Raw genomic sequence first — 16,998 nt, forward strand, 5'->3', positions numbered from 1 at the left:
AAAAAGAGAGAGATAAAGCATATACTGGTCATAGAGCACAGATACTTCATTTTATTTTATTTTATTTTACTTCTGAAAAGAGATGAAAACATGTCTCTATAAAACCTAACCTGTATATACAAATATTCTTCTAAGTTTTACTTATAACCACTCAAAATTGAAAACTACCTGGATGCCCATGGGCAGGAGGATAAACTATTGTAATATAGTCCTACAGTTGACAAAATTCAATAAACTATGAGTATTTTCCACAAGTTTTATAAATCATAACAAAAGTCAATCTCAAAATAACTATGCCCAGTGAAAAAGGCAGACAAAATACATATGTGAAATTCTAGGAAATACGGCAATTGGAAGGGAAGAGAAAAGGGCACTTTGGAAACTTTTTTTATGTGAAATATATGCCAATATACCCCTGGCTGTTGAGGTTTTATGGGTACATAAAATATCTAAACTTATCACACTGTACACCCAAGCTGGATTTTTGGCCACAGAACCTGTTTGAGACCATGAAGCGTATGCATACATCATCTCAATCAAGCTTTTTCTTACGGCTGTCTCACTGGTCAACACTAAAGCCCACCAGCCTACAGATTCTTGCATACAGCTGTATAGTTCATGGTCTCAGAAACCAAAAGCATTTATATCAATAATCAGATTAAGAACAGCTACTATATCAATTGATGACCACCTACAGAGCTCACAAGCCACCACTATCCAATAAAGCTAGGACAAACACCCAAATCACATTCCTCAATCATGACTCCTTCTAGATTAATTTTTTACCAGTAACTTCTACCACCTCTAGCTATGTAAATAAACTTACTTTACATAAAGTCAAACTATTTTCTGCATTTACATTTTTTATAACTTTAACTTATAATTCTACTTATTTATGTAATACTAATTTATCATTTAATTTCAAAGTCATGCAATAAAGTCTTTAAAACTGTTTAAATCTGGGGCTGATTAGAGTGCTTACACAGCATGTAAGAGGCCCATGGCTCAATCCCTAGATCTGGATCATGGACTGGATTTAAAGATGTTATTAATATGATCACACTTAAAAAGCAAGGATCTATTACATCAAACCTAATCAATACCAACATAGTGTGAATTTATGCACATAACTTGCAAATTTACCAAAATTCTAATGAATTCAAGTTTACATGGAAGGCAGAAAGCAGGTTCCTAAGGACTGAAGAGGAATTTAAGGGCTCAGCTTTGTATGACTTATTATGGAAAGCATTTAATTGGAGCTCAGCCTTTCAAAGGATTACAATCTGTGACCATCATGGTGGGGGAGAGGGCAGCTGGCAGGCATTCATGGTGCTGAAGTGGTATATGAGAGCTTATAACTGGTCCACAAGCACCAGGCAGGCAGGCAGGCAGACAGAGAGGTGGGTGTTGGGGGGAGGAAGAGACTGACAAGAGAAGGGAGAGGGGTTAAGAGAGAATGTCTGGAATGAGAGAAACTACAGGGAATGGCAAAGGCTTTTGAAACCTCAAGGCCCACACCCAGTGACACACTTCCTCCAATCCATACTTTCTAATCTTTCCCAGTTCTACCAACTATGGACCAAACATTTAAATACACGAGTCTATAGGGACCATTCCTAGTAAAACCATTAAAAAAAAAAATCAAAACCACAGTCATAACAATTTTGAAAAGATTATAGCAGAACTGAAAGAACGTACCTAGAATATCCTCAAAAGAGAAAAAATAAGTGAAAAGAATATCAGATATTAAAGAAGTCAGTATTCATGTAATGTCCAGGTTCCTAAAGAGAGGGTTTATAAACTAAGACAACAAAACTTCAGAAGCCACGGACACAGTAACATTCATATTAGAAAATCATGAACACACAAACTATATCTACAGTGGAGTTCATTTATAGATAATGACCTTCTATAGCAGTAACTGTTAGTTTGAGGAGGTATCTTCCTCATTTTGAATACTTCTGTCTTAGGTTTCTATTGCTATAAAAAAAAATCATGATCAAAGCAAGGAGAGAAAACTTTATTTGGCTTATATATTCTGATCACAATTCATAACTAAGGAAAGTCAGGGCAGGAACTCAAGGCAAAACCAAAGCAGAAGCCAGGAAGGAATGCTGCTTACTGTCTGGCTTGCTCCGCTTGCCTTCTCTATGCAACCGCAACCAATATTGCCTATGTGAGCTCAGTCTTCCCACATCAATTACTAATAAGAAAATGCCCTCAGAGATTTGCCTACTAGCCAACCTAATGGAGGCAATTCCTCAACTGAGGTTCTTCCCAGACAACTATAGCCTGTGTCAAGCTGACAAAAACAATCACACTCTGGTATATCTTACTAAGTCTATGGATTGTAGCTAAAATTTCAGAACATATGTAGTAATCAAATCACTTGACTAGTTATCTGAAATCAGAGTTAATTAAGTCCTAGGTCTAATATACGACGCAAAGCTCAATTTCAGAGTTCATGCTGCTAGCCTCAAGTAAGTCTGAGTCAAACCAAGTTTAGTTTCTTTACCAATTACTATTCTCCAAATATACAAAAGTAATTGTTATTATAAGAGTCCTTAATAACTTAATAACTGGTAGGGGGTATGGGGGACGTCAGAGGCCATATTACATTGTTGTTTCATGTCAAGTTTACTGACACTGTACTCACTTTTTCATGCACCATGTTAAAGTCACACAGAGGTATTTAACAGACCTTACATAGACCCTTGGAAATCTTTTACATTTAGTTCTCTTACCTACCTTACATTCAAGGGTAAATTGAACAAACAAAAAGTTCAAATATATTCCAAGGGTACAAATTATACTAACCACATAAGAGAAAATTTAAAGTTGGTCTACTTTTTAAAAACTCACTTCACATTTTCATCTGATCTTCTTTAAGTTAGTAATATATTATCCTTCTCATTTCTGTTCCAAAATGTTGTGCCTGAAAAATTAGGCCCAGAATCTTTTAGCAGTTCTTATGATCTTATAAATCTTCAAAGATCATAAGAACTACCAGTAATTTGAACATCTTGATTGAATGCAGCTCCTCCTTGTATAACTTGCACCTTTAGGTCTTCGTATACTGGTTTCTATGTCCCTAAAAATGCTTGTTTTATTATTGTTGTTGTTTGTAGTGGTCTGTTCTTCCTCTCTAAGAAACTTCGAAGTCAGAGCTAAGGTCCCTCCTTCATTGTTAAATACTATTATTACACTTCCCTGGAATAACTTCTTTCTCTAAATGTTACGGAAGAAACCCTTCTGAACAGTGCTCCTACTTTCTAATGGCTCAAACTCATTTGAACCCCAATTTTTCTGATTTTTATAAGAGCTATTTGCTTCATTTAAAATACTGTGTGTATCTTCAATAAGCTCAAGGTGAAATGAGATCAAGGATCTTTTTTTGTCAAAAAACAAAATAGAAATTACATTTTTACTTAACTCCTTAAGACAGTCCTTTTTTGAAGAAATTTATAGTATGAAATAATCATTTCTCTGGCCAAGTTCCAGAACAGCTACAATTGATTAAATGACAAAGTATATATAAAATACTGTGTAACCCAACTATGCTATAAGAAGACCAATACAGAATGTCCATAATTTTTAGACGGTACCTTATATAACAGAACATATAACAACCCTGGGGGTCATTTTAAGTGTACATGTGATATATATGTCTATATACTTGCATATATGTGTATATATTCATATTTGGCTAAATATGAAATGCCTAAAGCATTTTCTTTTAGGAAAATAACATTTCATCTACATGCTTTTCTATGCCTATCAAATTTATGTAATGAATAATATGTATCACTTTCATTATCAGAAAAGAACCAGCAGAACCTAAGTATTCTACAAAGTGTAAGGTAAGAAGATTAACCTTGAAGTTGTCCTTTTATAATTTTATTATAATAATAAGCTTATAATTTCTAGGTCTCAAGACCCCCAATATCAGATTACATATTATATATACATATATAATTTATATAATATACATACATGTATATAGATAGACATATATATCAAGATAATTGAATAATCATTCATAATTTTAGAAACTAGGCAGGAAAATAAATAAGGGATATTGAAATAAGGAAATGATGTAACAATATTTACATTAAAATAATTTTAATATTCTGAATATATCAAAAGTCCCTACAAAATAATTGGTAATAAAGGCAGAGTAAAACTTAGTAACATTTTAAATTGTGCTAAAATCTCCAAATCAAGTAAGCACTGTAACCTATGAAGAATATCATAGCAAGAGCACTTATCCTGGTTTACAGTTTTTTTTTCTTATCTAGGTTAACATTAAATTACACTAACCCAAAAATCGTGCCTGGCGATCTCTCTCAGTAGCAGCATTTAGTTTTTCTACTCACATCCTGTAGACTAGACAGTCACTTACCCAGCCAGGGCTTTTCTCATTCAAACGAATTCAGTCTTGTAAAAATTACTACACATTAGCAGTTTCATTCATCTTTAATTCATTCCAAAGCGAAATCTTAATTCCATCTTTAGGTAATTATTTCATTTTTTATCTTGACTTTATTTTCATTGTATAAAACTGTTTCAGAATTTGTTTCCTTAGCCAAGTTTTGCATTCAAAAAAATATAACACTAAAATACAAAGCATTCTCAGGTTATAAGAAATAACAAAGCACCAAACCCATGAAAACAATACTAACATACTCCATTTATTTTAAATGTGCCATTAAACTGAAATCAGAAGTACGATCTTTTGCATTTATAAATGTAAATGACTATTATAAAACAAAGGCCAGCATTTCTCTCTCTACCTCTCTCATATTTATTCTTGTATATACTTATAACCCAGAGATAGGATGTAAAAAATGAATACACACCTTCCTTTAGTATATGCCAGGGTAGACACACAAAAACAAGAAAAAAAATTTGAAATCAGAGTATAAAGGGACTCTGCTTTTTCAAACAATGCAGCACTGAAAGCCAGGTCAGCATCCTTTGGCATTACTAGGAAACTTTAGTTCATCTGGTTTTTCCATCATCCTCAAGATTCTTCTGAACAGTCAGAAAATCTTCCAGTCTCCTCCTACCTCACCTGTCCACAGACTTCCTTTAGCTTTCCTCTCTCTACTGTGTAATCCTGCAGTTGCAGATATTTAAGCTTTAAATGTTCAGAGATTCAACCCCCTCTAAATATTAATTCAGCTCATTTTCTCACAGACACTGACTCAGCCGTGTGGGTTGTGCAGCACTGACGTTTCTAACCAAACAGCATCGTGTGAGCTGTGATCATCCCACTTCTCCATTCCTGAACAGTGATTGGATATTGTAATTGATAGGCAGGTGGAAGAAAACGCCAGAGATGAGGGCTTAGAGATATGTAGACATGTTGCCAAATGCCATCTGTAAAGCTAATTCCAGCCCTGACAGCTTGCCAGGTTTTAGGAACTAGGATGCAGATAACTCCTTCCTTTCGGTATCAGTGTATCCCTTTTAGACAGTAAGCTCTTTTAAACCACGAGGAAAATACCTGCAACCTAAGAATCCACCCAACTATTCTTTTAAGAACCAAACTTTCCTATTCTAAATTGCTATTGGAACTATTACAGGGATGGAAAGCATGCTTTTCATGTAGTGTCCCAAAAAAATGAGTATGCGTGCTTCTGCATGGAAATGAAACCTTGCGGCAAAGTCTGATATTGGATGCATGTATGCATTTATCTTTAGAAACCTAAGCAGACTGCAGACAGCAGTTTTTACATAGTCATACTGTATTAAGTCCAAGAGCTTTTAGTGTGTCTTTTAGTCAGGCATTTTTACACTATACAAAAGGGGTAAGTTATTTTTTTAGAATAGTAAAAGATCTCTAATTTGTAATTTAAAAAAAAGTTGTCATATTTTTGGCCAAGTATACTTCAACTGAAATCACTGTTAACAACTTCAGCAAGCTAAGAAGTTCCAGTATATTAACTATACTGGTTATATGTATGTATGTGGCATAGAATCAAAGCTCATTGAATTTAACCTAACTTATTTGTACTCAAACTGCAGGTCTATCATAGCATATCTACATTTAAAAAAAGAGGAAATTGTATATATGCATACAATAATAAGTATGAAAAAAAGGCATGGATTTGAAGGACTTAGGGGAGAGAGATGTGGGAGAGCTTAAAAGGAGGAAAAGGGAGAAAAGTTTTAAATTAGAATCTCAAAAAGAAACAAAAACATTGTATTACCTAGAAACCATTACCTATACCAAGCCCTTAATTATCAACAAAAGTCAATACACCTAAGAGAGTAATATCACTTTTATAAATCCACACTTAATTGATTATAGCCAAAGAAGGCAGAGGGGCATTAAAATAAAAGTATTAGGCAATTTAAAAATATACATAAAATACAGCACATTTAACAGGACAATGTTTACGATACCTACTAAAACTACATGAGGAAGACTATGTTCACTCATTTACTATTTATTATTATTATTGCCAGTCTTGCTTGAGGCAACAACATACCTAAATTAGAACTGTATTTCTTCATCCCCAGTCTCCGTTCTAGAGATAGGCATATCATTTAAAAGCAGGTGCCTGTTGGAAATTCGCAAAAATATTGATTTTCTCATTCCCTTTTGCCTAGAAGGGAAATGTCTAGAGCTACACATCCAACTTGTGATTATGAGGAATGTCAAACCAATCAGAAGATTTTGACTCTGATATTTTTAAGCAACTAGGATGCATAAGGTATATCTCTTAACCTCTGGATTTAAATACCAAAAAACAAAACAAAATGAAAACCCTACTTAAAAGACAGGGGCTTTTACTCAAATACCAACTCAAGAGTGAAAGGGGGTGGGGTGATGGGGCGGGGGACTGAATAGGTAGAGACAGAGATGATACTATACATGGTTTCTCTGTACTGATAAATAAAATGTAAAAAAGAAAACTAAGGAGAGTCATGTCTATAAATTAGAGCTTTGTGATTACATGCTGGATAGCCTTGGGCAAGACTATTAACCTCAGTTTTTGTTGTTGTTGTTTGGGTTTTTTTTTTTTTTTTTTAATCTATCTAATGGAAATAGCAGCACTATTCAAAGCTGCTTCCTCAGATCCAAGGCAGGTAATCTCCTAGACCTGGCTAGACACACCCCTTATTCACTCTAATGCTTTAAGCGCCTCAGGACTAGTCATCTTATTTTCCCCTAATTCAAGCTGACAATGACCCTTCATTTTACGAATCAAGGTCATGATTCATGTGTCCTACAATTTTCTAATTATTCTATATATGAATATCCAAGTGTTCTGTAATAGTGCCCACAACATCCTAACATACTTTGAATATCGTCCTGAAATGAAGGCAAGTTTTTTGTTTTGTTTTTAAAGTCATAAAATTCTTTCTTTAAAGTGTCTTAAGTGAAATCACTAAAAGCATGGGACAAGAAACTTCTAAAAGTAAGCTGTTCTTACTTGTGCATATCTTACATAAATGGGGCTTAATATAAATCCACTCAAAAGGTTTCCTGGCCTTTTCCTTATCATTTAAAATTTATTTATGTGTATGCATGTATGTCTGCATAAGTCTATGTACGCCAGGTGCAAGCAGAACCCTCAGAAGTCAGAGGACAGGAGATCCCCTGGGACTGGACTTGAAAGCAGCTATGGGCTGCCAGATGTAGGTGCTAAGAACTGAACCCTAGGCAAGTCCTCTCTTGAGTCCTCATTAACATTTTGCTGTTTTGAGACAGGTTCTCAAGTAGCCCCAGCTAACCTTGATCTCCTGATCCTCTTGACTTTACCCACTAACTGCCAAGACTACAAGCATATACTATCACACCCAGCTTAAAAGAAATTTAAACTAATTTCTTCTTCCTCCTGCTCCCCTTCTTCCCTTACCCCACAAAGTAGGAACTCAGTTTATAACCCTGAATGGCCTTGAACTCAGAGAGTTCTGCCTGCTTCTGCCTTCTGGGTGCTTCCACAACACTGCCCTGCCTTACAGCTTACCCCAAAATAGCATTAAAAAGTTGCTAATGAAAAGCATAGTAGCGAAGTACTTTTTTAGTATATACAAAGTCCTGTGCTCAATACCCAGCCCTACAAAAAATTAAAAATATAGATATTAAGGATATAGAAATAAAAGAGTTCTGAAGTGAAAACATCACTACTATAAAATTTCCCACTGAATGCATGAAGCCTTTCTAAAAGCAAACAATGACATTTCTACTCTTGTCACTTTGTTAAATAATGTACTATTTAGTGCACATCAGCAGGAACAAATCAAGAGTTAAAAGCATAACACAAAATTCACTTGAAATTTATAAATACACAGTATGGTGTAGCTAGCCATAATCCTACACAGTAATAAAACTCATAACTTTAAAGCCTCCCAAATAAGGACAAGATAATTATCTAGGAAATAAACAAGAGTCTTACTTGAAGGATATTCATACAGAAAATAACAAACCAAAAACTATTTATACTGTGTGCCACATACTTGTAAATTAATGATATCAGCATCAATCTAAGATAACACATGAAATTCTACAATATGTGTATCTTCTCAGGAGAGTTAGGAAGTACCAATCACTCATATTTTCCAAATATTTAGATTAGGTATTCAAATCAGTTTTCTTCTTTTTTTAGTATTACAAAAAGGACTTCAAAGTTATGGTACAATTTAAGAAAGCATGTACTTGTTATCAGTAATCAGAAGAATTTTTTAATTTGAGAAAGTTATACTTTCAGTAATATCTTCTACATATTTATATAGCAAAATTCTTTATGAAAACATGCTTACATACCTGTGATATGTGGAATTTATTAGCTGTCATTTAACATCTTAAAATATCAGATTACAAAGTATTCTAAATGACTCATTTTATCACAGTACAAAATCAAAGTTAAAAACATAACATACAGATAAGCACGAACTTTTGAGATCAATTTCATTTCATGTATCAAACTCAAAGTGAACCAGTAGAGGTCTGCAAAGATGAATTTTCCCATTTGATCAGTATGCCTACAGAATACATTTTGCATACTTAAAGATGTACTGAGGCAAGTACTGACACAACATATAAACTGTCATTCTTAAACCTGCACACATAATATATTTAAAAAAGAAATAAAACTTCTATTAGACAGTTTCAAGTACCTAAGAACTAACCTAACTTGCCAGAATTCCAAACTGATCACATTATAACACCTAATTATTGAGTCAACTAAAATGTTAACATAATCTAGAGACAAGTATTAAAAAAAATACTGAAAGATTAAAAGAAATGTTTCTCTAAAAGCTATTTCAGGAGAAACACACATGCACAATGCTTTGTAAATGTGGCCACATCCTGACAGGACTTACCACAATCAAATGAAGCAGTGGTTTTTATAATCAGGCTGTTGAACAGAGCTTTGATATGGGAAATATATATATTTTTTCTACCTACCTTGAATGTTTATAAAGTTTACGAGGTCTACTATGCAATTTCCGATCCCAATTCTCTGGATCACTGGAGTTACTGTCATAGGGATGCGGCCGTCCTGCCATCCCACTTCAAGTTTCCTCACACTACTGCTCTGAAAGCACACATGTAGCACCCATAACCTACATAAAAGAGTAGTGTTGACCTTTAAATCTATTCCATGCAGAATAAAACAGCCATAGAAATTTTATATACTAGAGATTACTGTGGTGTACTTGTAAAGTGGTTAAGTAGATCACAAAACACTAAACATCAAATGTCACAAATCAGGTTAAAATAAACCTCAGAAATCTTTTAAATGTACTTTCTACCTGATATATTTGCTAAATTCACTGCCCTGTGAAACAGTTTAATAATACAGCCTTACAATGAGCAAGTATCCATAAGTAACTCATGTTATCAAATATCAATCAGTATCCTCAAAACAAAAACAATCCATAGAATGAATGACTATTTTACATAAATTTTCAGTTGGAATATTTCTTAATTGCCAAAAGTTAAAATGCTTACAAAGTCATTTTTTTTTCCTCCACCAGGGATTAAATTTAGGATCTTGTGGAGGCTAGCCAAGTGCTCCACCACTAAGCTACATCCCCAAGTGTCACAAAGCATCTCAGGACCAAATAACAATGTTATTATTTCCTTAACCAAACTGATGCTGAATAGAACGTTAATTTTAATGACAAATGTATGTATACAGTTATCCTATTTCCTTACAGTGCAATTACCACAAAATGCTTTACCATGAAACCTATCAATATTTTTTCATATATATGAGATTTATTACTAAGTCTATTAAAGTTATAAAGAAACTCCAATAACTTTACACAATATCTTAGCTAAGCATTAAAAAGTATATCCAGTATTTAATATTCCCAATCATGTTGCAAGAGTGGCATTATAATCTCATATATAGAATAAAACAACCTCAGAATTTTGTTAATTTTGCTGAGGTTCACAAAGCTGATCAGCTGTAGGATTATAAAAACAATGAGAATTTGGTATATAAAATAATCCTGGTCTTAAAAACAGATCAGAGTTTACTTACAGGGATTGTGAAACCTCCATACACTCCCCACACCACCACCATCACCACCATAAAACCAAATGATAAATAAATGTAACTGTTCAAATTGTTTAGCTAAATTGTGTAAATCTGATTAGAACCAGACTTTCTGACATTGGCTCTGCCATTCTTTCTCTATACTCACTTTGAACTGGATTTGATGGAGAAGTTGTCCCAAAAAGTCAAAGACAGGGCCATTGAAAGGGCTTCTTGTGTAAAAGCACTCTTGTAAGCCTTGTAGCCTAATGGGTAGAACTGATTCTGAATATTATCCTCAGACCTCCACATACGTAAGTGGCATGTGGTGACTTACATACACTACTACCAATAATAATGATAATAATTTAAGTGAAAGACAAATATCAAAATTTGGAAAACACCTTCCTGAATTTTAGATGGCCACATCATCTTGGTCTCTCAAATCAGTTGGAGTCATCTTTATACAGCAAGTTAAAAAATTTGAAGTTATCCTTGACTTCTCACTTTCCCCTACTAAATCTACTTCAAAACTTTCTTGATTCCTTCCTTTTGTTTTCATCCATAAAGCTGCTGCTGCCTTCATGCTGAACCAACCATTTTGTCTATCAATAAGCCTCTTGGCTAGTCTCCTTACCACCATTTAATGGTACATTTGCTCCAATGAAACTAAAAAAAAAAAAAAGAACAAAACCCAAACCTTTCTAAGAACATTTAATGGCTCTCCAATTCCTATACCTAAACTGCTTATAAAAAGTTCGTTCAAAAATTGGCACTTGAATCCCAAATATCCAGTGTCACAGTAGACAAATTAGTGTTCTATTGTACTACTGTTGAAGCTTCAAGAGCAATTACTGGAGTATTGAAAAGTATTTCTAGAAAATAGATCCCTGTTTATATTTAGAGACAACAGAAATAGTCTATGCTCCAAATAATTTAGAAATACTCTATTACAGAGGCTGGACCTGTTGGTTAGGTCTGTACACGTTCTTTAGGAGACTACCAAGAGTCAACTGAGAAAAAGGTGATTCAATTACTTACATATTCCTATCTCTTGGCTATTGTTATGTAGAGAGGAGGCAAACATTATACCAGAAACCTCAAAGACAACTCTAACACAGTAAATGTGTTACTATTTACTATTTCCAGATAGTTTGAATTAATGACAATGACCCAGAGAAGAACAGAACATTAAAAAAAAACAATAAAAAGTGTAAGGAGACTTACTGCTATCACTAGGTATTAGTAAGCTAACAAGTTCATATGTTTCCTTCTACTTAAAACAATAAACAGCCCTACTTGTTTGTATATTATGAAAAACTTTTAGAGCTAAGATTAAAATCCAATTTAACCAAAGTCTCATGCTTTTTTCCAATGTACCAGCTACATATACAGGAATTAATGTTGGTTCCTTATTACCAACAGATGTCCCTTTAAACCTCAGCCTCCTCATGTCTTGTGTGTCCTTTATCTTTGTAGGCTGTTTAGAAAGGTTGCTATACAAGAGCTTTTCTATTAATGTGAAATTATATATATTTGTGTGTGTGTGTGTGTGTGTGTGTGTGTGTGTGTATACCCACATACATATGTAGGTACACATGTACCTATGGGCACATGCATGTGGAGGCCAGAGGTCCATGTGGATTGCCTTCAATAGTTCTCCACCTCATCTTTTGAGACAGTTTCTCACCGTATTCACTGACAAGACAGACTGACAGATCAGTAAGCTCTGAATATGCAGCTTCTCCAGGACCTCCTGCACTAGTGTTACAGACACATGCTCCCATACCTGCCATTTCACATGTGTGCCAGAGATTTAAATTCAGGTCCTCATGCTTGCAGAGCAGGAAATTTACCAACTAGGATAGCTCCCTGGTGCTTATTTTTGTCTTTCAAACTAGAAATTCAAGTGTAGTGATTATTATAAAGATCTCGTAAGCTGAAGAAAATAATGAAGGCTGAAGGCTGTAGGTAATGGTGCTCTGGGAGTCAAGTAATGACAGGAGAAAAGAGGATTCCTGTAAGCTGTCTTGAGACCTCTACACACACACGCACACACACACACGCACACACACACATGCACACGCGCGTGCACACGCACACACACACACCATGGCAAGCACATACCCCCTACCTATGTTTTGTTTTGTTTTTGTCCACATACATATAACCTATCCTTTAAGGGAGAACAATGATGGAAGGCTTAGAACCTTCAGTTAACGGCAAAGAAAAATATCAAGAGGTGTGGGCGATTAAGACTGGTAAGGAATAGTCAGGAAGAGATCTGTGTCAACTAAATGTCCTAAAGTAACCTCTATATAGAAATGACCAATAGGAGTAAAGACTACCCCAATGAGTGAATGAATCACTTATGACTGGCAGTCAAAAAGATACCTAAATGCTCAGTTAACTCTTTACTAAGAAACACTTTACTGAAACCTAGACTAATAATTCTGAAGGAGCATAAACTTTAAGATTATTTGATTAGGGGTTGGGGATTTGGCTCAGTGGCAGAGCGCTTGCCTAGGAAGCGCAAGGCCCTGGGTTCGGTCCCCAGCTCCGAAAAAAAAGAACCAAAAAAAAAAAAAAAAAAGATTATTTGATTAAACTCCCAACTAGGAATAAAAGAGGCTGTAGAACCAGAAAAGCAGAAAATACATTAACATGTATGTGGTAGTTTGAATGAGAATGACACTTGTTAAGTTCATATATTTGAATATTTGGTCTCCAATTGATGAACTATTTACATAGGTTTGGATGTTATGGCCTTGTTGGGGGGAGGTGTGTTATTGAAGGCAGACTTCAAGTTTCAAAACGTCATATCTAAAGACATGATCATTTATGTCATTTGTCACTGTGTCATTTGTAAAGACAGCTCTTTCTCTCCTACTTGAGGATCAAAGTATAGCTTTCAGCTGTTCTGCCATTGTGCCTTTGCTTCACCATCATGGACTCCAAACCTCTGAAACTATAAGCCCAATTAAATGCATTCTTTTCTGTTGTTGTTGCTGTTTTGATTTTAAATGCATTCTTTTATAAATTGCCTTGGTCGTCGTGTTTTGCAATAGAAAATAACTAAGACAATGTAAAAAAAATCACTAAGAATTGAAAATGTTCTAGAAAATGTTTATAATTTCCTTTTGATTAACCCACTTTAAATATCCCTTTGGAGTGTAACACAAATCCATAAATTAATGGACAAGGAACTAAACATTCATTTTTAGGAACATCAAAAACTGTAGGATTTTTAAGGGACTTGAATATTGCATATAGTCATAGGCTGCGTGCATGCGCTCTCTCTCTCTCTCTCTCTCTCTCTCTCTCTCTCTCTCTCTCTCTCTCTCTCTAAATGGAAATCCAAGGAACAAAAAAGAATTTTTTTCTAAATGTAGCCAAGTAAGCTTCTTTATAGAAAACAACAATCTAAACCTGAAAAGACTATTTTTAAAAGCCTGTTTAAACAGTGGCTGGAGAATGGCTCAGTGGTTAAGAGTACTAGTTAGATTCCTAGCACCAACCTGTCACCAATGGATCACAAATATCTGTAACTCCAGTTCCAGGGGATCAATGTCCTTTTCTGGCCTCTATGACGTCAGGCACCGAAGTGTTTCACATACATGCAAGCAAAACATGCAAACACATAAATTTAAAAAAAAAAAAGCCTATTTAAAACTAGAAAATCTCAAAAGGAAATCACAGTGAGAAAAAAGGAACAGAGCCTGAGTTCAGCTACAAGATTTTCTGCTTAGATTCTTCTATTTCACTCTCAAATAGGGTGAATAAAAACCAAGAAGCCATGCAACTCAACCTGGAAGAGAAAATCTCAATACTGCAAGTATAAATAGAAACTTAAAGCATATATACTGAAAACTGGGGAAAACACGAAAAGGTAAAGACCCAAACGCTGAGCATAAACTTCACTTGGATCATTGGTTTGTTGTAAATTCTACATACAGAGGAGATAGACTCCAGATAATCCCAATAACTTGCCCCTCCCACCCCAAAGATAGACCACAGAAGAATCTACCCTCAAAAGTTTCATAGCACAAGATCTATGATTTGATGCTTTTTTTTCTTTTATTTGATAGTTTCTTTATTTACATTTCAAATGTCATCCCCTTTCCCAGTTTCCCCTCTGGCAACCCCCACTCCCAATTTGCTGTTTCTTAACTCAGCGTATTCCTTAAGCATATATAGCACAAGCAGCAGAAAACTGAAACCTTTACTGCTAGGATGTTAATGAACAGAGACCACCAGCAAATAGGGTGGAAACAGAAAGCGTTTATCTCTCACCCCCTCCAGTCCACCCTCCAAAAGAACACAGAAAGGGTGAATTAAAACTGACTATAAACTTTGCCCAAATTCTTGGCTAATATCAAATAATAATAGGTACAAGAAGAAATTTCTTCCACAGACTTGCTCCCAAATATGAAGCCAATGAGAAAAATAGATTAAAAATGGAAGAACTGGTCTGACAAAGCTACTATAAAGTGCAGGGGAGATAAGTCTGCCTGACTCCAGGTTAAATAGTAGTTGCTAGAACAACAAACGACAACCCTTATAAGAATACCATAATAGCCAAATTTGAACTAAAAATTGTGGCATGCCAAGAAATGTGACAATAAAAAAGATCTGAAAAAACCTGGACTCCATGTGGACCCAGATGTTGGGTTACCAAACTTCAAAGCACTCTTTATGAATATATTCAAACAAAGGCCCATAGACTCAAAGATCTAAAAGAAGAATCTTGATGAGTAACAAAAAGGAATCTCAGTAGATACATGACAAGTATCAAAAAGTAAAATGAAAAATCAGCTTGAGCTAAAAGGAACACTAAAATGAGAAATTAAGCAGTGTAAGAGCAGATGGCCCAGAGAAATGAGCAGAGTGGCAAAGAGCTGGGGTACATCTAATAGCACACATACAGCAAATTAAGTATTGGAGCCCTACAGACACACAGCACGAATTATTATTAAAAGCTTTAAAGAAGCCAGATTTAAAAGAATGTCTGGAAATATCAAGTAGAAATAAAGGGGAAATTTATTTTCCATTATATTCTTTCCTATACTATTTGATTTTTGTAATTATGGTTTGTATAACAAGCTAACAACATACTGGTAAATAAAGTATTTAGAAGTGGCTTTGTCACAGAAATTTTCCTTAACAGAATTTTTATTCTTTAATAACTGCTTAAGTATAATTCTGTTTTGGTTATGTACAATGATCAACACATATAGACTATCAAAATGTTTCTGCCATATGTCCCTCAAATACTACAAGATCCTTGAGGACAAAAGACAAAGTATAACTTATGTTTGTGTCCCCATGCCTTAGTACAGCTCACTGTAACCCGAATATAAGCTTTTATAAAATGATCTAATTAAGTAGCTAAGATGAAAGGGCCTGAAGGGCACGTACTATGATACACTAAGGTAGAGGAAATGCACAGTGTAAATATTTATACGATGGCTTTACAGTGGCTTGTCTTAAAAGAAAGCTATCACATAACTGAACCTACAATACAGTCATGACAAAGAGCACTGAGGGAAAAAATTATAATTCAATTTAAATCTAACGACAATACCTATTCACAAGCAACATAAACCAAGAAAGGAGAAATAGGGCTTTGGCTAGAACTCATTCTTGTCTGGGTTCTATCTCACCCCCCCCCCCACACATGGTGGAGGGCATGTAGGAAGTAAAGTAAGTATAAATGCTCTGAAAATATTTTTTAAAATATCAAATATCCGTAGGTGTCCCCAATATCCCTCAAAGATGATTGTTTACTTCACACAGAAGCCCTTTGTCAAATGTCAAATTGAGAATTTATTCAATTTCAATTCAAATAAGAAAAGTTTATTTTCTGATTTGTTGCAATGTGCAGTGCTAGACATCAAAGCTAGGGTTTTATGCATGACAGGAAATGCTCTACCTCTGAGTTACACCCTTGGCCTCCAAGTTCTATTTTTTGTGTGTGCCTGTGGAAGATGAAGTTCAAAGTTGGGTGTCACTCCACAGGACACACAGTTTACCTTCTTTTAAGAAAATCTCTCAGTTAGCCTGGAACTATATTAGGTAACACTGACTGGCCAGCAAGCCCCAGAGACCTCTGTGTCTTCAACGTCCTTGCACTAGGATTATAAACAAGTAATTTTTTTAATGGGGTTTTGGGGATTGAACTCAGATCCTCAGGCCTGAATGGCAAGCACTTTACCAACCGAGTTATTTTCCCAACAACCTAAGAACTACTTCATAGATTTTGTATTAAAATTACTTTGTTCACTTATCTCTCATTCTCTGCCTCATTTCTTCCTGTGTCCCCTCTCCATTCTCCCTCTCTCCTTTCCTTCCCTCTCCCTTCATTTTGCTTTTTTTCTTAACGCCTCAATCTTCAAACTGCTGAGGCCGTGTCTACCTCATTGACTAGCTGGCGTTCCTTTCTGTGTGCGGACCTAAGTGTGCACTTCATTCATTTCTTTTTTTTTTTTTATTTTTT

At 35.0% G+C, this 16,998-nt stretch overlaps 1 protein-coding gene across 13 annotated transcripts in view; it reads right to left on the reverse strand.

The window, feature by feature from the left end:
• Positions 1-16,998, reverse strand: part of Btbd10 (BTB domain containing 10) — a 57,847-nt gene that overhangs the window by 25,328 nt on the left and 15,521 nt on the right. For 4 of the 13 annotated variants that reach the window (NM_001399402.1, NM_001399401.1, XM_017589192.2 and 1 more), the window contains one exon: positions 9,425-9,582. The exons of 3 other annotated variants lie outside the window; for them this stretch is intronic. In NM_001399402.1, coding sequence (NP_001386331.1) covers positions 9,425-9,525 — 101 coding nt within the window. In that variant the 5' untranslated portion in view covers positions 9,526-9,582. Of the gene's footprint in view, positions 1-4,402; positions 4,615-4,859; positions 6,464-6,497; positions 6,570-9,424; positions 9,583-10,671; positions 10,769-14,020; positions 14,041-16,998 lie in introns of those variants that run through there. 6 more of the 13 variants (NM_001399404.1, XM_039113416.2, XM_006230038.5 and 3 more) reach the window with 6 other exon arrangements.

Source organism: Rattus norvegicus, chromosome 1, assembly GCF_036323735.1.
Source record: "Rattus norvegicus strain BN/NHsdMcwi chromosome 1, GRCr8, whole genome shotgun sequence".
NCBI lineage: Eukaryota > Metazoa > Chordata > Mammalia > Rodentia > Muridae > Rattus > Rattus norvegicus.